The sequence below is a fragment of the Pseudomassariella vexata genome (assembly GCF_002105095.1).
Source record: "Pseudomassariella vexata strain CBS 129021 chromosome Unknown BCR38scaffold_19, whole genome shotgun sequence".
Taxonomy (NCBI): Eukaryota; Fungi; Ascomycota; class Sordariomycetes; order Amphisphaeriales; family Pseudomassariaceae; genus Pseudomassariella; species Pseudomassariella vexata.
Genome location: NW_024467974.1, coordinates 240,100 through 262,911, shown reverse-complemented (window position 1 = coordinate 262,911; position 22,812 = coordinate 240,100). Strand labels below are relative to the sequence as shown.

The 22,812-nt window shown below is 50.5% G+C and overlaps 8 protein-coding genes across 8 annotated transcripts; 2 read left to right on the top strand and 6 right to left on the bottom strand.

Moving 5' to 3' along the window:
* Window positions 1-1,113: 1,113 nt before the first annotated feature.
* Window positions 1,114-3,010, top strand: BCR38DRAFT_469045 (uncharacterized protein). The gene is made up of 2 exons (XM_040862794.1): window positions 1,114-2,327; window positions 2,378-3,010. The coding sequence occupies exons 1-2, from the start codon at window positions 1,341-1,343 to the stop codon at window positions 2,891-2,893; spliced, it is 1,503 nt and encodes a 500-aa protein (XP_040710743.1). The 5' UTR covers window positions 1,114-1,340; the 3' UTR covers window positions 2,894-3,010.
* A 5,212-nt stretch (window positions 3,011-8,222) lies between these two features.
* On the bottom strand, window positions 8,223-9,578 carry BCR38DRAFT_83667 (RNA polymerase Rpb3/RpoA insert domain-containing protein). The gene is made up of 2 exons (XM_040865688.1): window positions 9,420-9,578; window positions 8,223-9,364 (listed from the first exon to the last, which is right to left on the bottom strand). The coding sequence occupies exons 1-2, from the start codon at window positions 9,480-9,482 to the stop codon at window positions 8,282-8,284; spliced, it is 1,146 nt and encodes a 381-aa protein (XP_040710742.1). The 5' UTR covers window positions 9,483-9,578; the 3' UTR covers window positions 8,223-8,281.
* Window positions 9,579-9,800: 222 nt separating this feature from the next.
* BCR38DRAFT_354411 (uncharacterized protein) lies at window positions 9,801-11,334 on the bottom strand (the record flags this gene model as incomplete). The annotated part of the gene is made up of 2 exons (XM_040856880.1): window positions 9,801-11,092; window positions 11,151-11,334. 2 exons carry the CDS (start codon window positions 11,332-11,334, stop codon window positions 9,801-9,803), a joined length of 1,476 nt encoding a protein of 491 aa, XP_040710741.1.
* A 459-nt stretch (window positions 11,335-11,793) lies between these two features.
* Window positions 11,794-12,831, bottom strand: BCR38DRAFT_354431 (Eisosome component PIL1-domain-containing protein; the record flags this gene model as incomplete). The annotated part of the gene is made up of 2 exons (XM_040856882.1): window positions 11,794-12,183; window positions 12,283-12,831. 2 exons carry the CDS (start codon window positions 12,829-12,831, stop codon window positions 11,794-11,796), a joined length of 939 nt encoding a protein of 312 aa, XP_040710740.1.
* Window positions 12,832-13,517: 686 nt separating this feature from the next.
* BCR38DRAFT_449254 (uncharacterized protein) lies at window positions 13,518-14,656 on the bottom strand. Its single transcript, XM_040861275.1, has one exon. The coding sequence runs from the start codon at window positions 14,305-14,307 to the stop codon at window positions 14,053-14,055; it is 255 nt and encodes an 84-aa protein (XP_040710739.1). The 5' UTR covers window positions 14,308-14,656; the 3' UTR covers window positions 13,518-14,052.
* An 895-nt stretch (window positions 14,657-15,551) lies between these two features.
* BCR38DRAFT_83680 (Ribophorin I) lies at window positions 15,552-17,378 on the bottom strand. The gene is made up of 3 exons (XM_040865689.1): window positions 16,928-17,378; window positions 16,029-16,880; window positions 15,552-15,973 (listed from the first exon to the last, which is right to left on the bottom strand). The coding sequence occupies exons 1-3, from the start codon at window positions 17,281-17,283 to the stop codon at window positions 15,697-15,699; spliced, it is 1,485 nt and encodes a 494-aa protein (XP_040710738.1). The 5' UTR covers window positions 17,284-17,378; the 3' UTR covers window positions 15,552-15,696.
* A 1,790-nt stretch (window positions 17,379-19,168) lies between these two features.
* BCR38DRAFT_489990 (hexokinase) lies at window positions 19,169-20,971 on the top strand (the record flags this gene model as incomplete). Its single annotated transcript, XM_040864467.1, has 6 exons — window positions 19,169-19,256; window positions 19,314-19,436; window positions 19,486-19,511; window positions 19,570-19,980; window positions 20,037-20,491; window positions 20,548-20,971. The coding sequence occupies 6 exons, from the start codon at window positions 19,169-19,171 to the stop codon at window positions 20,969-20,971; spliced, it is 1,527 nt and encodes a 508-aa protein (XP_040710737.1).
* A 147-nt stretch (window positions 20,972-21,118) lies between these two features.
* On the bottom strand, window positions 21,119-22,452 carry BCR38DRAFT_354218 (arginine N-methyltransferase 2; the record flags this gene model as incomplete). Its single annotated transcript, XM_040856862.1, has 2 exons — window positions 21,119-21,153; window positions 21,207-22,452. 2 exons carry the CDS (start codon window positions 22,450-22,452, stop codon window positions 21,119-21,121), a joined length of 1,281 nt encoding a protein of 426 aa, XP_040710736.1.
* Between the last annotated feature and the right edge of the window lie 360 nt (window positions 22,453-22,812).

Genomic DNA, 22,812 nt, shown 5'->3' with positions numbered 1-22,812 from the left:
AGCCTTTCCACCATATGTGATCTCCTCCCATGGTAGATCGTGACCTCAACATAAAATCAACAAATACATAGGCCTCGTAGTATAGTGTTAGTATGCACGCTTTGGGAGCATGTAGCCTGGATTTGACTCCCGGCCAAGCCCACCGTCCTCCTCAAGCGTTCTGGGGCCTGGAATTCCTTCATTTTCGATATCTCTTCCTAATTCGTTCGCGTTCTGCTCTTCTCGCCTGAATGCGGTCTGTGAATATCCCACCAGTCGGTGGATGAATATCACGGGTTGGTCAACAGGGTGGGGATTCCGCGGCGTGGTTCTCCTATAGTGACAATCATCACAACTATGGTCAGTCAAAACAGATGGAGTTGTGTCTCAAACGTTGAATCAATTACTCCTTCTATTGTAGTTATGATGCAAATCCTGTCTAGGTTCCTCAATTCTTCTTCAAGTACTGTGTCAACCGCAAACATAGTCCCCGTATACTGTAAGCGGGGCTATTCCGTCCCGTCTGCATAGATTCCTGGCATGTAAGTTTGATCTTATTATCAAATTATTTTAATATATATCTTTATTCTGCTTGAGCCCTGAGGACCTTTCCGTCCCGTTTTGGAAACATACCGCCCCACAGCGTCTTCTCATCTCGCTTTCGGGCGATTGCTACGATGCACAGCGAACAGCGAGCCAACTGCACAGGCGACAGAACACACAAATGGTGAAATGGGTTGCATGGAGTTCTCTAGATTAAAATCGACCCGTAACATTGAGTGGCAATACAAATGGACGTCTTTAAGCGGCCACAGGCCTGTTATATACAGACGCAGTCATACAATCACATAGTCTAGACTTTGTAGAACTCGTAGTATTTACTTCAGCCACACCCATTTGACACTGCCATCAATAAATCAATTCGTTTTCTTAACCATTCAACTCATTTGCCAATATTAATGTCCGCTACGGTAAGCAATGTTGGCCTTGTACAGCGATAAGACGATCCCATCATTGGCAGCCAAGGAAATGCATGCCATTTGGCTATTGGATACGAACTGACGCCAAGTCAAGACACGGCCGTTGCCAAGCTATACCCCAACAACGCGCCATTCGATCTTTTCCCATTGAGGAAGTTGCCTTTGGAAGGTCCAGACTTATCTCAAGGCAGTCCATTATAGATCCCTTATTCGGGTTTCGTTCCGCCGTACTGCAACGAGCAGGCGGTGATGTCGCGACATGGTCAATGACAACTTTGCTGGGTGCGAGGTACGCTACTTAAGAGAGGCAGGTCTGCTCTCATTTGGAAAATTGTTCCACCAGCTCTCTCTCTCTCTCTACGCTAGTTCCTCGCTGTCAATATGAGAGCCCAAACCGTCCTGGCCTCAGTCGCGCTCACGGCCCCAGCTTTGGTTGAAGCTAGTAATTCCACAGACAAGCTCCTTGTCAGCTCCATAGAGCTTCAAAGCCTGATTACGCTTGAGGACCTCCTCGCCGGCTCTCAAAAGCTTCAGGACATTGCCGATGCCAACGATGGAAACCGTGCCTTTGGCAGCGGAGGCCACAACGCCACAGTCGACTACCTGTACGACACCCTGAATGCGCTCGGCTACTACGACGTGATAAAGCAGCCATTTACGGAGGTGTTCTCCGGCGGGAACGCCGCTCTCTCAGCTGGAGGTGTCGATTACAGCCCAAATCTCATGACTTACACCCCCCGCGGGACAGTCAGCGCGCCCCTCGTCCTTGTGTCTGACCTGGGTTGTGCGGCCGAGGACTTTCCTGCCGAGGTATCAGGAAACGTGGCCTTGATCTTGCGAGGAACCTGTTCGTTCGCAGAGAAGTCACTGAACGCGGGTGCAGCGGGGGCAGTTGGTGCAGTGGTGTACAATAACGTCGAGGCGGCTCTGTCGGGCACTCTTGGTACTAGTAACGATGCCTACGTCCCCACTGTCTCGATCTCCCAGGAGGAGGGCAATGCTCTGATCGCAGCTCTGGAGTCCGGCGAAGTGGTGGCTGACTTGGTGGTCAACTCGATCCTCGAGAACCGGACGAACTACAACGTCATTGCCGAGACCAAGGATGGTGACCATGACAACGTTCTCGTACTGGGCGGTCACTCCGACTCGGTGGAAGCCGGCCCCGGAATCAACGACGACGGATCTGGCTCGATTGGCGTGCTGAACGTTGCTTTGGCCCTATCTAAGTTCACGGTCAAGAACTCGGTTCGGTTTGCGTTCTGGGGTGCTGAGGAATTTGGCAAGTTGGGCTCTTACTATTACATCAAGCAACTGAACACTTCCGAAGTTGAGATTGCCAAGATCAGGGCATATCTCAATTTCGACATGGTAAAGGCCACCACGACCTTTTCTCCCAGAACGTCGCTAACAAGATACAGATTGCGAGTCCCAACTACGTCTATGGCATCTACGACGGAGACGGCAGCGCCTTCAACCTGTCAGGCCCCGCAGGCTCAGCCCAGATTGAAAAGGACTTCGAAGACTTCTACACGAGCAAAAACACCCCCTTCATCGCCTCCGAGTTCAGTGGACGCTCCGACTATTCCGCCTTTATCATGAACGGCATACCTTCCGGAGGCCTCTTCACTGGGGCTGAGGTGATCAAGACCGAAGAGGAAGCTGCCCAGTTTGGCGGTGAGGCGGGCGTCGCTTACGACGTGAATTATCACCAAGCCGGTGACACTATGGATAATCTGGCGCATGATGCTTATCTGCTCAACACGCAGAGCATTGCCAACTCGGTAGCCAAGTATGCTTTGAGTTTCGACTCGCTGCCCCCTGTTGATTTGAGCAAGCGAATGTGGGCAGCGGACAGGGCGAAGTTTACTAGTCGGGAGGTGCATTCCCATGCAACTCATTCGGGACCGTGTGGGCAAAGCGGAGAGACGAAATAGGATATTGAGTCTTATGCATACGGATGAGAGAGTAATGTTAAGATCGGGAGTAATATTTAGGGTTATCTTTGACCCAAAATCCATCATGTGATAATGTGTATTCAAGTGGGACCTCGGTATTTTTGCCTTGCAGTGCACACTTTCTTACCTTGGACGTGACATGATTTTATTTCTAGAGATACCCCAAGAAGGCTTCTACTGCTACCCTATGTTCACTTTCGAATTCTACATATGTAGAAAAAGAGCTTTGGTGTACTGCCTGGTGTGTCGGATTTTAAATGGTTGATAAGTCTCGTACACATGCTGTTCAAAGTTCGGTTTGAATTATTAGTCTGTGTTTATATTCAATAAGGGCTCCAGATACAATTAATGCCATCATTTCTCTTTGTCGTTCTCAGCCCCCTGAGCTTAACGTTATTTGGGTACAACAACTAAGTGTTCAAAACAATTGAGGTAGGTGAGTGCCTCATTAATAAAACAAAACACCTGGCATACATTGAAGAAATAGAAGGGATAAAAGTCAAATAATGTTTATGAAAGGACATGTTGGAGTCAACTCGCTCATAAAGTCTGATATGTAGCTGTATCTGTGATTAACACATAGACAGTATTACCTCGCACACATGTTGGCTCGGCTGTATGGCTTTCAACAGACACCAGCCTTCCTGCTCAAGTGTGAAGCATGACGCTTGCCGAAAGGGGGTTTACAGTTAGAAATATATGTACTATTCACTCAAGCCGCTGGGTCCCAAAGTTGGTAGCTCGAGCGGTGCGTCGCCCGTTGCCCTAGGTATGCTGGTCTACACGCACGTTCTCGAAGCCGCCTGTCTGCAGTCGCACAAGGCATTTCTCGGTCGGTGACCATATTTAGTCGTGGGGAATATTGTCGCAGAATTAAAAATTCAACAGAAAGTGGTGGCCGTGGTAATGTGGACGTCGAAATAAAGTAGGTCGGCTGACGAAGTATATGTGACACCCATATTTATTGGGACCCTCAGTAGTAATCAAGTACTATGTAAATGTGCCGGCTGTTATCAGCATTGTGATAATTGACCGATGATGATTGCAGAGCAGCTGGTTGATGGGGGTGTTGATGGACTTTGCCTTGATCTGTTTGTGGCCATTTTCTGCAACGCTCCCCCGCTCTCGGGGACGTATGAACATGCTGTCGATTGTCGTAGCTTCCGTTGGGGTCTCCAGTTGGCTTTTAATGTCACCGTCAAAGGCTTCGAATGCGCATTTAGTTCGGTTTCGAAGCTTTGTCCACAACCTTTGGCGTGACGGACGACCATGTGGACGAAGACCAATGGATCTTTGCCAACAGCGACATCTTGCAAAGTAAATTTTAAGGCGTGTAGATGCTTCATCGAGGTGGACTACGACAGCTTGTGTTGGTCCTGGAGCTTCTCGCAAATAATATCGATACGGGCGGTCTCCAATAGACGACGGTCGGTTATAAATAACGTTTGCGAGTGCCAAAGCAACGCAACACTCAGAAATATTCCGCCCAAACCCTGCGTATAGCATCCTCGCCCTTGATTGCAGCTAGGTGACGAGGCCGATCAGTGAAGTCGAAGACTTGGTGTACTTAGATATCTGGCCCAACGTCATACCGCTGTGGATCTTTGCCTTTGGGGTCAAAGTAACCCACATCCTGAGCACGAAGACTGCCCGGTCTCTTATTTTCTATTGCGTGTGTCAAAAACTGTGCCATTTACTCATTACTTTATTGTCGTTGTGTGGCTAACAACACTGCCACGCTTTCGTTAGCACCATGGTAATGCCCTTGCAGAAGGTGCTTCGTCCATCGTCAACGCCATGTTCGATGAGTTGTTTCGAAGGCGGTCGTGCTGTGGTGATCTACAGCCGGTCTCTGGCGTCGTCACAAAGGAAGCAGATTATTGGAGCTGTTATTGTCACGTCTAAGTTATCTCGCTAAGTCAATGACAGCCTTGGGGGCCTTGATGGACTTTGCGGAGACATCCAAATTTCGTCAAAGTAAGGTGATGGTTATAAGAAGCCGTCGAATAGAACAGAAGAAGAATTGTGGCTGACGCCCCTCAAACTTTGAGTTGTAGGTGGTACGATGTTTCGTTGACTTCCAACGGTGGTATCGATGAATCACTCGCTGCTCGCACATGGCCAAGGCTACGTCGTAACGACGCATCCAACGGTCTTGTGGGTTTCATTGTCAGATTGCTGACAACACCGGCTGCTGTCCTGATGACGAGGATGAGTCGTCGCCGTACAAAGTGTTGGACAGCTGCGGACGACCCAATAGAGATGTAGATGACTGGACAAAGTTGTCGGGCATGTTTGTCTCGTATTCTGACTGTACTCTGTGCCAATAATCCAACATCCTCGTGGCATTCAATTATTTCGATGCATAAGATGGACGCCTTCATAACCATAGTGCCCTTGACTTCTGGGAAAAGTTTACCACAACAAGAGGAGCCAATCACCGCGAAATGAAATGCTTCTCGTTAGTGTTACTTCTGTGCCCTCTCATTGCATCAATCCCCTGCTCGGTGCAGTTTGCCACTTTGAGCCTGCCACACCTGTGGTCATATACCACACTCTCAGCCGAGCGCAATAGCCGCAAGCTCAATGCCACATTCACACCCGTAGTTGATCGCCGCTTCGAATTGGCACTATGAGGCGGCGACCCCAAAGACAGCATCTTTGGGAATACATGACTGGCAAAGGGGTTTCAGAGGTGTCAAGCATGCGTATATCGTGCTCACGTTGATCTATACACCGGACCAGATCGCAACGTCTAGTTCCGTCACTGCGTCTGTTATCAACATTTAGAACGAGAACTGTGGAATTGATGTGTTCCTCACACGATGAGTCAACTGTCGGTGTAAACTTCTACAATGCTAACAGTGATATGACCCGAAGACCAGGCACCATTACCCATAAGAGGGACATTGCTTTCAAACCACGAGGCACTGAAATTGAACATTAATACCAGCGCGATCTTCTGGCTCTCCAGGATCTGAAGTCGGCGAATTAGGGGCACTGGCAGAACGAAGTTGATCACGTCGAGGCTGATGTTCATGGCCAAGATCAAAAACAGGAATACAAGCTTGTCCATGCACTTGCCGTATCCCATACCCCATGACTTTTCCACAGGACGCACATAAAGATGCCGCCGAAGAAGAAGTAGAGGCCATAAGACTAACAACCCCACGAGCAGGTCATTCCATGGGTGGATAGATCACGGCATTCAGCGAGAGTATACGCCGGTATTACCGGACGATGGACATCTTGCAGAGGGCGGAAGTCAGGCTCCAAAGCGCTGGGGACGCTCACATTGCTGTGATGACCAATAGGTCCAAGTATGTTCAAACTGACGGGAGGCCTAAAATTCAAAGGAGCCTCTTCCACCATCAAAAACTGGGTTTGGGGTGGTATCGACTTCATCGGCAGACCCAGACCTTAAAACTCCCCTACGGCATTTTATTAGGTTTGAGAAGGTGGCATAAGTGCCAAGAGCCACGAGCTTCGCCACGGTAAGCGTCTTTATCGAGCTTGTGCGAGCAAGAGATTAAACCATGGCATCTTACGACAACACCAAGCATGAGGTAGTCATCGGCTCCTCAGCTTTTAACAAAGTAAAGCGGGTGTATAGTCTTACGGCAACCGTCAGCGCAGCGACGCAGACGATGGGTGTGACTGTGTGGAGAAAGGGGGAACGAGTTTTGTTATACCTAAAGACGCCATGTCCCCAAAAGAAATAAATAAAAAGATGTAAGGCAAACAAAACAATGCTGAAGTGGAAGCTAGTGCAACGTGTCACAGAAAAAGAAGCAGCAGATCAAATAAATCCAGCTTTGCGTTGCCATTTCGTTCGTGGACTAACCAGCACCTTCAGTCTACGGCTGTCACTGCCCAGTCTTCTAGAAGACAGTCCTTAGTAGTGCACCAAACCGCCCCATGCAGGATTTTTGGCAGTTGCCATTTGCCATTTGCCAACTTGCTCGTACGGTGGTGCGGTAGCAAACAATCAGACAGAAAAGGGGGATACCTTGGCCGAATCGAGACAGAAATCGCAATGATACCCTCCAGACAGGGTTCTATGACAGATACAAAATTCAATAACACCAACAACGGCCGAGTCCAAAGCCAATCAATCCCATAAACTGCTTGACCAGGTTGCCAAGCCGGGCCATCCCTTACTTTCATCCTCATTCGCAACTCAAGCAAATCTGGGGTCTCAAGCTGGGAAGGCTACTAGAACGCAAGGGGTAATAAGAATATTGAAATCGATTGGATCCTAGGCCCAGTAGCTTATGCATGTCATTTCTTCTACCAGTGGTTTCAAACCAGCACGACACGGGTATGCACATCATCAACAATACGGCGTCGATACTTGGGCTTCTGCTGACAGTGATACAATGGAGAATGACACGTACACAGGTAGGTCAGGCGAGAGAGTACAGAGGGTCCGACATATCTTGATTTTGCCGTTACTATTCACTGGCGGCAACCAAACAATAATGTGTCCAATTGTCCGAAGGATCTCGAGGCGCCAACATCAAATCGGAATGGGGCCTATAGAAGACTACTGAAAAGGAAATATTTACTGTAGCTGAGGTGAGCCCGATATCGAGAATAGGGGTCGCGTGCCCAAGATAGTCAATTCCCAACATGTTCAGCATCTGGCTATAGCGGTTATCCTACCAATCTGACAAAACGCAACTGGAGGAGGTTCCAATTCGGACGTTCTTTCAAAGAAGGCCTCGGAAAGTTTCGGAAGGTTGTTAGTCACTGAGCGACGATATCTCGATCTCGTCCGCAAGAAATGTACATCGTCACCTTATAAGCCTCTCAAGAGCTCATGAGAAACATTGGAATCCTCCGCGGTTGTATGTCTATCGACCTAAATACGAGTAAGTAAGTTGAACCAGCCCTCTACAATCCCGGCTTATCCAACCCCTTCAACGAAAGCGCCCTCGACGTGGCCCAAGTTTACGTCCGAGCACACCGGTTATCTATCTATTCTTTATTCTTTAGCCTGCTCTCTTTCTACCACACATCATATCTTGCAATTGGGTCGCCGAATGGCGCCGACAGATGGATATGAACCACCACAAGGAGCTCACTACATCAAAGACAAACTCGGCAAAAGTGCAACAGTGGATCCAGGGATTTTGATAATGCAGCCCATGCCTCGAGGCAGGGCGCTCGGGCAATTGGGGCCTCGGGGTACTAAAAATGAGAGATCATCCGATGAACCACACGGTACGGCGTACATACGAAGTTGATGGTTCTTCACAAGACAAATCTTCGGGTCAGAGCCAAATCAGATCGCCTTTTCCGAGAGAACGCCATTTCCCCTATGTTATACCGCAAGTGCAAAGCTGCCTGGTGTGACGGCAACCACTAGATTGAATTCTCCGTGACCATGGTAACTGCCAGCTGCCTCAGTTTCCCCACCTTCTGCTTCATGACTTTGACTGACTCGAGGAACAGCTCGTCACTATCCCACTGCCCCGAGCTCTCGATCGAGAAGATGAAGTGGTCTCGCTTGCGGCCCAGCTTGACCTTGCCCTGGAACTCGTCGTGGCGTAGCACCTCTCTGCTGACGGTGTCGTACATGGCGTTAGCGACCACGGCCTTGTTCTCGCCTTCGTGGCCCTCGTAGCCACTTCCTGCCTGCCTTGCCTCTTGTCTCGTCACCTTTTCCAATTTTATCGTACCAGGCATAAAGCACTCTTGGAACTTCTTCGCGTCGTCACCCAGTATCGGTTTCGTAATAGTGATAGTCGGCAACAGGCGGTAACTCGCAGTACACACAGGGGAGAACTTGGCGTGGTCTGCTCCGATGCCCTTGTGCATGTGAAGGTCCATATCCAACACCTGGGGGGGCCGGAGCTTCGCGATCAAGATGTCGGGATTGACGGGCCTGATAATGTCGTCGCCGGAAAACCATTTCTCTTGGTCGCCCAAGGGTTGGAAGACGATGTCTCTAGCATATACGTGCGCATTATGGTAGAGCTTTGTCGGGTCTGTCTCGTCGGGTTTCGCATCCTTGTTTTTCGTGCACTCGACCGAGAGAGAGAGTTGCACGGTGTTGTGGTCGAAACATAGATCTTGGCCGTCGGCATCTTTTGACAGGTATGTCATCCAATCTCGGATTCCCTTCTTGCCACCAGTGAAAGGGATGAGGCCGAGCCTGTGCGCTAGCACTTCATCCTGGATTACCGAAGTGTTGTTATTCATGAAGACCTTCTCAATAGCCAACGTGGGGATCTCAGCAATAAGAATGCGACGGAAGGCATTGGCGATGGAAGCGTCAAGCCCGATAAGCGAGAACTGGGCTTCGTGCTCGTTGTTCTCATGCCATTCGACTCTGAACTTGGATCGAAAATAGTCCACGTCCCAGGCATGATCTTCGTCGATGAAGTTGTCCGGGTAGTCGGTCGAGACGGTGTTGGTCACGGTTTCCTTGTTGATGCCGACGATCTGTAGATATGTTAGATGCGTGACATACACTTCCGCCCTGTAGATTTATCCTGACCTTGCGCTCTTCCGGTTCTTCCTTAGTTCGAGACGCTAAGCGCCTGCCCGATGAGGGTGCCATGATGTGTATACGTGGTGTTGGCGGGGTTGAATGGCAGTTCTTGAAGTTCGCGATTCAAAAAATTATTTTCTTTGGCGTTGGTCGGCGTAGCAAACGCCGATCGTGAGCTAAGCTTATAGACAGCCCCACACCCCGCAATACCTAAGTTGCATAAAGACCCTCGACTGGGCAGGCTCAGAGTGCTTCATTAATTTGTGGATGTACATATCTACTTTACAGTTGGAATTGACACAGGGGCGTATATGCTAAGCTGTACACGTTAGACCTGGTCATACGTTCCAGATCTACCTACCCGGCCTCTCATATATGTTATACAACTCAAAACAGTTTCACACCCTTCCCAGCCGCCTGGTCCATCAAGAAGTTTTTCAGCGGTCTCATGGCATTGACCGCATTGAGACCCAAGGACCTCAATGGCACTAGTGGTCCATTCTCAAAAGAGTACAGCTTGTGAAGCTTGTCGACGACTCCCAAGAACACATGGTTTTTAGTATATCGCTCCGAGTTGTAACCCTCAAGAGACATGCGCGTTCCTAAGTCCTGCCCATGTAAGACTGAATATTCAATTGTCTTGGCAAGACTTTCGACATCGGCTTGTCCCAGGTTCAGCCCCTGACCGGCCAACGGATGGGTAGTGTGAGCCGCGTCTCCAATGAGGGCAACCCTCTCTCCAATGTAGGTGTCGGCGTGGCGCATCTTCAGTGGGAATGACGCTATCGTGCCTTCCTGGACCCCGACGACGGTCTGCGGAATGGCTTCTGCAACAAAAGATGTATGCTGCAGCCTCCACGCTAGTTCATCATCCTGGCCCGAGGTCATCGTGTGCATGAAGTCCAGATCAACCGTTCTCAAGCGGAACGCGGCATTCACCAGGGCAATAAAGTCCTTCGCAGGCAGGCTCTTGAGCAGAACCGCGTTCGATGGCGTCGTCGACCAGACAAGTGTCGAGAATTTCCCTGGCATAGGTAGCATGGCGATAGGTCCCGTCGGAAGGAATCTTTGGTACGCAATCTTCATAGCATCACCACCCCAGCCGTGGTCCTCGAGCTGCAGTGTAGCAACGACGCCATGGCGGTTGTAATCCCATCCACGGCTCTTGATCTCTGCAAAAGTCCTGACAGGGCTATTCGCGCCGTCCGCTCCCACCAGAAGACGAGCTGCGAGCTGCTTGCCACCCGAAAGGTGCACGATGGGCCATTGGCTTAGATCCAGATCCTCCGTATCCTCGCCCAAAGTAATGTTCTCCACTTTTGCGGCGTTGAAAATTGTAGTGCCGCCAAGCTCATCCAGTCGACTCAAAAGACCAGATGTTAAGTTCAGGTTCTCTGTCATGTAGGCGATGGTGCTCCCCGTCGCTCCTTGCGCCCAGTCAAATTCGATGCGCGCATCCGTGACGCCATCCCAGACCTGCATCTCCTGGTAGGGTTGGACTCGTTCCTGCTTGACGTGGCTCCATGCTCCTATCTTGTCCAGGAATCGTGCCGAGGATGGGGTCAACGAGCTACAGCGATTCGAGAATCGATCGGGCGGTAGAGTCCATGAACGAGTTTTGTTGAGGTCTTGAGCTTCGACGAGAGCTACTCGGAGGCCTGCAGTGGCAGAATTCGCGCCTGGGAATATAACATTAGAAGAGTAATTAAGCCTTGCCCGTCAATTGACACCACTCACGGAGAGCTGTCAGAAGGCTCAAGCCGGCGGGGCCGCCTCCTACGCAAACGACATCGTAGATATCTGGCTGGGGTTTGCTCGAGTACGCCCGGCGTATCCTGGCACTGACTCGTAGACTACCAGTCCTGCATAGTTTGAGAGCAGGTCTTCGGACTTGCCGTCCTGGAAGTAGAAGAAGTTCCATGTTCTAAGTGCTCCTCATGTTCAAAATGCAGATTGAGGTTCTCCAATTCGACCGACAGCTCAGAATAATTGGGGTTCTTGGACCGATGTTGAACCGCAAGGTGATTAAATATCTTTCTTTAACACACCTCAAGCCCTCTATTCGATTGTTCTTTCAAATCACATTCCCGAAAATAATGAGATTTGAACAATGAAGCAAGTCTTGTTGCGTATGAAAACTGCCTATTGGCAGAAAAAAAGTCTCATATCTGGAGCGAGCGATCGAACAAAGCGCGTATACCCCCGGGTATTCCTTTAGCCCGTCCCAACACCATACTATTACTACCAAAACCCAGAATACAAAAGTGTGCTAACAGAACTGATTGACTTTGTACGAATCACCACCAACATCATATGAAAAGGTAGGAAGTGAGCAATTCGATCACGCTCAAGCAACAGCAATATCCGCCCAAGCTCCTTTCTACGAAGCTTCAACAGGCGATGCCTCGGTGCTTCCCACTTCGACGTGCTTACCGCGGTCGTGCAAAGTTGTCCCATTCTCTGTATGCGTGCCAGTCTCAACAGACGAGCGAGGGATACTTTCTGCAACGGGCTCAGCCTCAGCTGGCATTTCCAGTCCCTGCCCCTGATTCGTCTCCAAGTCCCGAAGGTCATCTTCGGCATCGTTGAGAATCTGGCGTGCGGCGCTGCCATGCTCGTACGCTCTTCGAGTGTCTCCCGGCGCGATGGGCGTGTCGTCCAAGAGCTCCAACAGTCTGCGGCCATGGTTGGCCAGAATTTTCTGCTTCTCAGCGCGCTCGATGACGGCTGCAAACTCGGCGGCGTAGGCTTCTTTGAGCTTTTGACGTGTCTGTTTCATCCGTCAGCCGACCGCCCAAACACACAGGATCAACTTGCAGGTCTTGCATAAAGCGATGCTCAGAGATGACGGGTAGATGATAACACATACAATATTGGTCAACTGGGCCTCCGCAACCATGTTCTCCGCCTCGGCACGTACCAGCTCCTGCTCGAGCACAACGAGCTTCGTGCTCTGGGGCTCCTTCAGCTTGAGCTTCTGGATCTCGTCGGCGATGCGGGCCTTGCTGTCGCGGCTGGGATGGACGCTCTTCTCCGTGTTACGGATCGTCTTGAGCACGGCGCGCGCCTCCTCGAGGTCCTGCGCGTACCCGTCCTCCGCTTGCCCGAGCTCCGATAATATCACCCCGATCTTGTCGCTGATATCGGAGACGGCATCATCGTTGGTCTGCTCGCCCCATTCTGACAGCTGCACGGCGATGTTGTTGCGCTCTCTTCCGGCTGCTTCGTGCGCTGAGACGAGGCTGTTGGTCGACTTGATCACTCGGTACAGTTTGCGGGCGAGTTCGGGCTGGATCGAGCCGCGCAGTGACGAGAAGGAGAAACCCTTGCGGGCTGGCGGGGATGTCGGGTTCGAGCCCCCTTTATTGGAGCGGATGGAGAGACCACGATGCCTGGGCAAGTCATGGTTAGCAGGCATCCTTGTGTATCGTTCAGACAGCCCACGGCTTGAAATACAGATGAGTCGGCCGGTAGGCTCCAGCTGAAGAGGTGCTGCTTTCGCGATCTATCCCTCGACGGAAATGCATCGTGTCAACCTTTTCCTAGTTGATGCCGAGGGACGATACAATCAACATCCAAAGAAGTAAAGGTGACGACTTACATGATGGCAAGTATCTGGGAGTAGCTCTGCCGTTATGGACCCTATCAGCACCGCCTGTAAACCTCGGTCAGTCGCTTCCTTCACTGCAATATCGAGCTACGCAACAGCATTTGCGAAACTTGAAGAGAGCAACCGCGACAGACGGCAAGGTGACTTACAACTAACAAGCTATAATTGTGACGACCCTGTTGCCGGAATGCAAATTGGTGGGGCTGATCGGCACTAACAGCAGATTGACAGCGACTCGCAACGAGTACAAGAAGTATACCTCAACAGGGATTATGGAAGATGAGCAACTTCCATGAACATTGTTTGTTCTTGGTTTCTGCAAACTACAAAGAACACCCCACTTAATGTATGGCTTTGAGCTGGCAACCATCGGTAGCAATGGCGTCAAGCCGACCAAGCTAACATCAAATATGTATCACATCACCTCAATTCCCTCATCGCACAACACCTGGAGAAGACCAAGTGGGACTCATTCGCTTATCGTACTCTTTTTAGAAAAAGGCTGGATCGCAAAAGGACAATCGGGGGAAGGATGACGAAGTATTAATTGATGACATCATAGCGTTCTAGCTTCTAGTACTTTTTATCGATTACCCGTTATCACCTGCAGCACTGAGCAAAAGAGAAAGCACCCCGCAATCCGAAGCCAGCTCAGCGCCACATTCACACCCCACCACATCGAAAAGAAGAAGCTCCTATGACGCCGGCCGCGAACCAAGGCCAAGCGGTCCCATTGGCCCATCGAGATTGCATGCCATTTGTTGCTCGCTGACTTTTCTCAACAAAGGCAATTGAAATATCTCAGACGCCGGCGCCTCGTGTATCATGGCACGCGAAGATTAGAAAAGGTGTAAGATTTGAAATGCCCATACATCAGCCGTGTTTGCCAGTCCGTCAACGTAGTCTGTTTCGTCATGATTCATCGTAATCATATTAGTCGTGCAAGTCGAATACCAGGTTGCGTTCAAGTTGGTGAGATGGTCCGTCACGGCAGAAAGACACCATGACGTTTCCCAGCACTGATATGCCTCAGACATATCTCGTCTGGCTTGTCCTCTGGTAGACGACAGGGCCGCTGCGCCGATAGCTGGTCTGGCTCACGCGCGGGCTGTGCGAGGAGTGGTAGCTGGCCCTCGGGGCATGGCTGCGGTGGTGATGGTGGTGGGCGTGGACTTGTCGCACAGGGATGACTTCCTCGTGATAGTAATATTTCTTGGAGGGCTCGGCCTTGAAACACATCGTTCTGGACACGTAGGTGGTGGCTTTGATGGTCTGGTAGCTCATTTATGGTGAGGGAGCATTAAGGGTCAGTGAGATAAGTACTTTGGTGTTCCACAGGCTGGTGGAAGAGACAAAGCCGATTTGGGATGTGATAGTGTATGACCAGGCTCGTCTCTGGAGAATGGACCGACAGAAGCACTTATGCGTTGAGTTAAGGCTGGAGGAATAACAAGATGGAACGAGGACAGGACGAATTTGTTTGGGAGTAGAACCTGGGTATTTATCATCTTTGGAGCCATATCATCCCATGCTTGACATGGCGCCAAGCCGACAGAGAGCCTTGCTTCAGAAGAACCATCCCATGCGTCTTCGCTTCGCACCGAAGCGATCGAGCTTTTCGAGAAGCACCAAGAGCGCCCGAAGCCCCCTTTGGTCCTACCGTTCCAGGATACAAGGTTATGTATGTATACAGGCTGTGATCCCTGTCTCCCACCCCCGGAACTACAATCTATTACTCGGTAGCCCGTACTTCCAACTTCTAGTTCCAAGCGGATACCGGCCGATTGTCACAATGCCATGGAAATGTGCAGGAAAAGGATCCTATCTGCAGCATCCGACTCAGAAAGAGACATGTCAAGTCAGTCATCCCAGTTTAGCGTCCATATGACTACAAAATATCCACGTTGTGTGGCAACCATCATTACGAGGCAGATACGAAGTGTGCCATCGCCTCCTTCGTACACTACAGCTTTCGGGCGACTTGGAATCTGATGCTAACAAAGGCATATGTCACCAGAATTGTTCCTGGTTCCCAAACTTGCCTTTATGGAGCAATACTACCATTTCCATGCTTCGCGTATCGAACAATCAGCAACCTTCCGAGTTGGGTCTGCTGGCTGTAGATCGAACCCATCTGGCAACAGCACCTATCAAGTTATTGACTTATGTTTTCCAGTATGGACCTACATTTTTCCAGTATGTGGGCTCGCATTTGCGAATAATGTTGCGCCGACGTCAGCCTGCAGGATTGGCTCGGCGAATACATGGAAGCCGAGGAGCCCGCTTCCGTCGGCGCGCGCTAGGAGTATGCAGAGAGTCCCTTAGACCCTGCACCCAGTGGTTCTCGATAGGTTTGCAAATTGAACGGCTCGATTCTTCATAGGTTGTAGATCACGGCATCGAGATCTCACAGCACTTCGCAGATGGCGGTGAGTGGAGTATATCATCTGGCATAAGGCAGATTGGATGAGGCTGGCTTGAAAGTGTTTGGGGACTGGAGCGCGACTATCACACCAATCGATAATGTGGCAACTGACCATATAGACCTGCAATGGCTTGTAGCTAGATGTCTTTACTTCTTATTCTCGAGGTCTTCTCGAGTGCCATGCATTTTTCATTAACTTTTCTGTATCCCTAAATTTACAGTGCAACCCCGTCCCTTCAACGTTGTGTCTATTTGGTCGAAAACTTCATGTCAATCTTGGAGATCAGCCATGTGCCAACAAAGACAACCATCATACTTCCAAAGATGACGAGTGGCTTGCGGAGGCTCGCAAAGAACGAGTAATCGTACGAGACAATCAACTCGCGGTCCCGGAATTCATCGGGTAGATTTCGAGCCCGGATAGTCAGCACGGTGCGACCAATGGTGTCGAGATATGTTGTTTGCAAATCCACAATGTGGTCAGTGATGGACGACTGCGGTATGGTCGTGTAGAACTTGACGTTCCTATGCAATGATTAGCAAACTTGACTTTTTTGTTGTAACAGCGTTGTCAACTTACTCGGCGCCTTCTGGCAGGAAAACCCGCAGTTGAACCTGCTCGTATCCAGCGCCTTCGGCTTGTTTGGGTCCCTCGATGAAGGGGACGTTCAGGATGTAGCTGTCGCCTGCCTGCTTTCGGAGATAGTGCTTCGCATCCGCATTCCAGCCTATGGTGAACGGGTACTTCCAACCGCCGAAGATGGGATACCGAGGCTTTATCTCGAGCACGGCTTCGCGTTTGTTACTCCGGAAGCGAGACGTCGACACATTTCCAATGGCATCGGTGAAGTATGCATCCTTGCTGCCCACTCGAAGAGGGAACTTCATCTCCTTCAGTGCATATGATTGGGGGTTATAGTATTGCGACTGAGCCCACTTGACGCGGTTGAAAAGCGCAGACAGGTTGGCGCCTTGGTTGTAAAGAGTGTATCTCTCCTCAAAAGCGACGTTTCCGCCCCAGTGGCTAACCTCAACATCACGTTCGAGGTAGGAGATGTGCGTTACGGGTCTGGTGAACTCGTATCGGACCTTGGCAGGCGAAACAGCACCAGCTGGAGTATCAGTGAAGGGGCCATACGTAAGTTTAGAGCCCTGTTTCTGGGGGAACTCTTTCACATCGCCGCTTCCAGCAATCTTGGTGTAATCGGGGATATCAGACGACGGTAGCTTGACTTCGGTCTTTTGCTTGGAGGTAGGGTAAGCCGAGGCGCAGTAGGCCGAGAAGGAGTATACGAGGTACTGCTTGTCGGCCTGTTCAATGGCAGCGGGCAGAGGCGAGTATGCCTTCAAGTAGTAAAAGGAGATACCGAGAGTCTGCTGGCCCTTCGGTTCAAGAGCCTCGGGTAGCTTAATTCGGTAGTACTGGGTGTCACTGAAGTTGTCAGCAGTCAGCAACTGCAGCAATTCCAAGTTCCTCACCTCGTGACATCAAACTCCGCAGCTTCAACCACAAATCCAGTCACTTCGACATTCTTTCTGTCCTTCACCTCGATACCTCCCACCCTTGCCATCTGCTCGCTAGTGAATGGCAGAAAGTATTCGTCTTGGGGCTCTTTTGACACATTCTCGATGAGGACATTGATGGATTCTTTCGCAAAGTTCTTCTCTAGCGAGAGGATATGTACCAGATTCGCATTCTTGAAAACCTGGGGCGGCTTGAAGGTGGATGGCAGGGTGACCTTGGAGACGGGTGTGCTGCTAACGTTTGTGGGATCGGCGAAAATGGGTGAAAGGAGCGACAGGAAAGCAGTCGCAACTGCGGCAATCGACTTCATGGTGAACCAAGATCGCCAAGAGCACTCATCGATCAAGCTGCTCGTCCGGGGTGATCGGTGAAAGAAGGGAAAGACCAGGGCAGAAAACTTGTAGCTGTGAAAATCCGTGGCCAACTCATGCAACAGCTTGACGGCGATAATCCGGTTGCGAGTTCACGAGTTCAAGACAGCTACACCTTTACGCCAAAAGCTTACGACACGTTTCGCTTAGCTTGGGTTGGAGCTGTCAATTGAGTGCTGGCCCGTGCCCTCCAAATCCAAGTTGAAGGACTGGGGCTGCGGCAATCGGAATTGGGGAGCTACGTTGTTCCAGCCAGGATACAAAAGCTTGGTATTGGTCATAGCGCTAATCTGAATCTGAGGCCTTTCCTGGACAAGCGTTCATTCCAGATAACCGACATCTGTGGACGGCAATGTGCATTGAGTTTCTGCGACCTGACTTGGGGGTCGCGGGATGGAATGAGACACACATGGATTTTTCAGTGGCTCTGTCTCAACATCACCAGGGTATTAAGCATTAGTCACCATGTTCTACCACATACCTTGAAGAGCCTATATCGATCTTAAGGCTTACAAAGTCTGGTCTTGCAACTATGCATAGCTTCTATTGGCCCAGAGTCACTCTGCTCTTGCAAGTGCAAGTGGTAACGTCGTTAAAACCCGATGGCTCCGTAGGGCTCTTCTTCCTGCTTGGAAGCTGAGATATCCTCAGTGCCAGCTATGGTTTCCAGCCAACACACCACTAGGCACAAGGCAGAGGGCATCTATGGCTTGTTCATCACACCGCTGTGAAAGACCCACCTGCGGGGCTTGACAGGTCAAGGAGATTTCGGAGTTATTACCATGAGAGAAGAGAAGTTTATGGACACTCTTTCAGCGTAGCGTGGGCTCAGTTGTTCCATTTTTGGAGACGCCTGGGTCGATGGAGGGGCTGCGAAAGCAGTTTCGTCAACCTTATTGTCATGCCCCCTCACTTGCAGTTCAAAAACGCCGCTCATCCCGCCCAGCTCAACATCCCACTTCCATTGACACGACTGGTGTAGCTGAGTAAGTGTCACGCGGTTCAACCGGATTTCAGAATATTTAAAGTAAGTTTTTCTTCACTAATACCTTGGTACTGTATATCCCTCAAGCTGTGTGTGGAACCTGCTTACAACTGGTAGAGTTTTCTTGCCAGTTGCGGGTTTTCTGAAGAGTGCAGTTGCTCGCGTCACTCGAGTTCAAAAAGTCCACTTAAACTTGCTATAACAGCCCAGGCACCAACACATCGACAACACATTTTCGACATCCACGACAATCGAAATATCGCCAAAATGGTCGGCCTCGGTCCTCGCAAGCCTCCATCTCGAAAGGGTATGTATCAGACAGCTCCATTTGCACAATTTCTTTCCCAACTCTGCATTGTCTGGGAAAGCCGGGTTACCATGTGGAAGCCACTCCAGGAAGCACGATCTCAACTCCAATGGATGGCTCAATAGCCGAGTGATTGTTGCAGCCACTGGGTGAAGTCATCACTTACAACTGAGATGATGTGAGGCTGGGAAGCTACGCCCTTTGTTCTGGACAAGTTATGTTTGCCCCGTGAGAGCAAGCAGCGTTCCGTGAACGTCCCTGCCAAACTGAGAGCTCCTTTCAAAATTCAAAATGCGACAATGGAGACGACAGAGTTCAGAATCTCGTCTCGAGGTTTCAGCTTTGCGCCGAGCCTTACCTTCGTCTGTTCATGGATTTCCTTCAGCCACCCTATTCTATAATTTCCGATTGCCCTCATTCATGCCTCGCAGTTCATGAGTTTAGCCGCCTCTCCTAGTATTAGTTACCTCAATATCTTTTCAGTCGCTCGTTTTCCCTATAAATCACAGCTCGGCATATAAAATCAGACATCATGGGTTCTGGCCAGCGATCCTCAGCCTCTGCTATTGCTACTCGGCAGCACACCTATCACCATCATAACCACTGCTTCAGTCGCGAGGGTTGTTTCAAACTCCAAATTTCTGGTCAACGAGAGACTAACAAGCTATGACCTACAGGATCCCTCGCGGATGTCCCCAAGGACCTGCTTGGAGAGATTAAAAAGCTTGAGCAACACCTCAGCATCGACACCAAGAAGCTCAAGGAGATCACGAACCATTTCGTCGCCGAGCTAGAGAAAGGTACGCTTGTTCTATTAACCCCAAAGGAAAAAGACTAATACACTCTTAGGATTGACTGTCGAGGGTGGCAGCATTGTACGTGGTCAAGTTGGATCCGATTTCAATGACAAATACTGACCCAGATGACATCTAGCCTATGAACCCAACATGGGTTATGGAATACCCAGATGGCTACGAAACCGGCACATACCTGGCATTGGATATGGGCGGCACCAACTTGCGTGTGTGCGAGATCACTCTGACTGACACCAAGTCGGAGTTTGATATCATCCAGTCCAAGTATCGCATGCCCGAAGAACTGAAGACAGGAGAGTCCGAGGAGCTTTGGGACTACATCGCCGACTGCTTGCAACAATTCCTGGACACCCACCATGGCGATCTTGCCCCTGGTACCATGATCCCCCTTGGTTTCACCTTCTCGTATCCTGCTACACAGAACTACATCGACGAGGGTACTTTGCAGCGATGGACCAAGGGCTTCGACATCGACGGAGTGGAGGGTCACAACATCGTCCCCATGCTCGAGTCTGCTTTGAAAGCAAAGGTTGATAATCCTGGACAAAAGTATCATCATACTTGCACTGACACCAATCGCAATAGGACGTCCCCATCAGGGTCTCTGCCGTTATCAACGACACTACTGGTACTCTGATTGCATCAGCCTACACCGATCCCACGGTGAAGATTGGCTGCATCTTCGGCACAGGTTGCAATGCTGCTTACATGGAGAACTGCGGCTCCATCCCCAAGCTCGCCCACTTGAACCTGCCTGCTGATTGCCCCATGGCCATCAACTGCGAATGGGGAGCCTTCGATAACGAGCACGTTATTCTCCCACGGACGCCGTACGATATCATTATCGACAAGGACTCGCCTCGCCCGGGACAGCAAGCCTTCGAGAAGATGATCGCCGGTCTATACTTGGGAGAGATATTCCGTCTGATCATGGTCGACCTGCACGACAACAAGGATATCCACATTTTTGAGGGGCAAGACATCAAGAAGCTGCGTAAGGCGTACACCCTTGATGCATCCTTCCTTTCGGCAATCGAAGAGTATGTTCATGGGAAACACCTAATCTGAGTATTGTTTTCATGCTGACTCTAGATAGTGACCCGTTCGAAAACTTGCAAGAGACAGCCGACCTCTTTTCTGATAAGCTCGGCATTGCTACCACTCGTCCTGAGCTTGAGCTGATCCGTCGCGCTGCCGAGTTGATCGGCACTCGTGCCGCCCGCCTCTCCGCCTGTGGTGTCGCAGCGATCTGCAAGAAGAAGAACTTCCAGCCATGCCATGTCGGTGCTGATGGATCTGTCTTCAACAAATACCCCCACTTCAAGGCACGAGGCGCCCAGGCCCTGCGTGAGATCCTGGATTGGCCAGTCAAGAAGAACGCCAAGGAGGAGGATCCTGTGGAGATTCTCGCAGCCGAAGATGGTAGCGGTGTTGGTGCCGCGCTCATTGCCGCTCTGACTCTGAAGAGAGTGCAGGCGGGCAATGTCGCCGGTATCCTGCACCCCGAGAACTTCAAATAAAAATGGTATATATTCGGGCATACACCTTGGCAGGGGCCATTACAGAAGGGAGATGGGCCACAATTGAAATATAGACTTATACGGTGATAGATAACCAAATAGAATTGGCGCATGTCCTCTGCTATCCTCGCCAAGTTGTGCAGTGGCTCAACCCATGAAAGTGGCGACAGGCATTCGATATTCTGGTCAAGGTCAGCTGGCACTGCGCACGACATCGAGTAATAGATGAACTTACTGTCGAGGGTCCAATACCTCCTCTTGACGCCTTGCCACTCGCCTTTGCCCTCGGCCTCCAGGCCTTGCATATCGACTTGCATTTCCAGCCATTCCACGTCCATTCCTGCATCGCTAAGATGCATCTCTACCACTTTCGTGTACACATCGTAACAGATCTGCCGATCTGCGCCCAAACCATTGAAAAATCCAAACCTGCCGTCTTCTTCGAGTAATCCGAGCAAGTAGTCGGTGAAGAACATACGTAGCTGGCTGTAGTCTTCTCCAAAGGTATCGAAGTATATCGCATCGTACATTTCTCCTGCTTCTAGTAATTTCGGTACGACATCTTGCCACTTTCCGCCATATACTTTATAGGCGCCTTCTGAGGGACTCGAGGCCTCCCAATCCTTGCCAAATTTGCAACCGGGGCCATTGATGTATGCCAACACTTCAGGATGCGCTTCAATAATGTGGTGTTTCGCAGGTTCCGTGTCGCGGAACATCTGGTCGATGATGCCCATCCCAAACCCGATGTTCAAGATGCGACGGCCGCTTGTGAGACAAGGCAGTAGTGCGTCCACCGAAGCCCGCATTATGGATGTCTCCCACGCCATCATAACACCATTCTTCTCGGCATCGACTAGCTTCCCATCGGAGTACGTCAAGTTCGAACGCAGGTAATCCTCACTGTCGATAGTGGCAGCCACAGGCTTCGGGGCCGTGAAGGCGCGATCGGGGTTCTCGTCGACGATCTCGGTTTCTTGTATGTTAACTAGCTCTGGCACTTCATCGTCATCCTGCTCGGCATTTTCGTCGCCGTTTCCCCGGATGTCTACGAACTCCTCGTCCTCGTCTGCCGACGAAAGTGCCTCGTAGCCTTCGAGGATTTCAAATAGCAACTCGGCTCGCACGCCCGCCGCAACACACATCTCGTACAGGTCCTTCTGCTTTAATCGGGCCGCTACACACCCTGGTGTTTCATTATTATTATCTACGTCATTCCAAATTGCGCCGCTCATGAAGAGCTCCTCGACAACGTCTTTGGCGGTCACGGGAGACTTTTCGTCGGACGCTTTGCAGGCGCGAATTGCGGCGTGGAGGGGCGTCTCGCCTGTTGTGGGCTCCTGGACGCTGGCTCGTCCCAGAACATTGAGTAGAGGCTTGAGACTCGGGAGGTTGTGGTGCCATGCATGCTTGAGGATTTCCGAGATGGAGGCAGGGCAGGAGTCGGGGATACGTGTATCTATCGAGTCGGTATCCGCCATTGCGAGAGGCATTTGAGTTACAGAAAACCTCCTGGTGGTCAATGGTTATATCCCCAGCTTAGAACGCAAGTGCAGAAACTACAGAGTCAATGGTGATGAATCTTGACGTTCAACTGAGTTTCGCAATATGAACATTGAGCTCGTCGCAAAGAACCCCTGCCGCGGGGTAGTTTGATGTCCATGGCAGCTTTTTTCGGACACATCGGGCCTAGCGCTAATGCCGCTTTTGCTCAGGCTGGCTCGGTTCAGTTAATTATCAGGCACGTGCCCTGATCAGCCGGAGTCGTAGGAGATTATGAGTAGTTATGCAGAGAAAACGGAGAGAGAAACGGTTTGAGTACAGCCCCGACTAATGTGGCT

Excerpts from the sequence above, each read along its gene's own strand:
- BCR38DRAFT_83680 (XM_040865689.1), bottom strand. The coding sequence starts at position 17,283 with ATGAAGTCGATTGCCGCAGTTGCGACTGCTTTCCTGTCGCTCCTTTCA. Across the intron at positions 16,881-16,927 it reads GCGGAGTTTGATGTCACGAG|TGACACCCAGTACTACCGAA; the intron begins GTGAGGAACTTG and ends TGACAACTTCAG. Across the intron at positions 15,974-16,028 it reads TTCCTGCCAGAAGGCGCCGA|GAACGTCAAGTTCTACACGA; the intron begins GTAAGTTGACAA and ends ATCATTGCATAG.
- BCR38DRAFT_469045 (XM_040862794.1), top strand. The coding sequence starts at position 1,341 with ATGAGAGCCCAAACCGTCCTGGCCTCAGTCGCGCTCACGGCCCCAGCT. Across the intron at positions 2,328-2,377 it reads CATATCTCAATTTCGACATG|ATTGCGAGTCCCAACTACGT; the intron begins GTAAAGGCCACC and ends AACAAGATACAG.
- BCR38DRAFT_449254 (XM_040861275.1), bottom strand. The coding sequence starts at position 14,307 with ATGAGCTACCAGACCATCAAAGCCACCACCTACGTGTCCAGAACGATG.
- BCR38DRAFT_83667 (XM_040865688.1), bottom strand. The coding sequence starts at position 9,482 with ATGGCACCCTCATCGGGCAGGCGCTTAGCGTCTCGAACTAAGGAAGAA. Across the intron at positions 9,365-9,419 it reads AAGAACCGGAAGAGCGCAAG|ATCGTCGGCATCAACAAGGA; the intron begins GTCAGGATAAAT and ends ACATATCTACAG.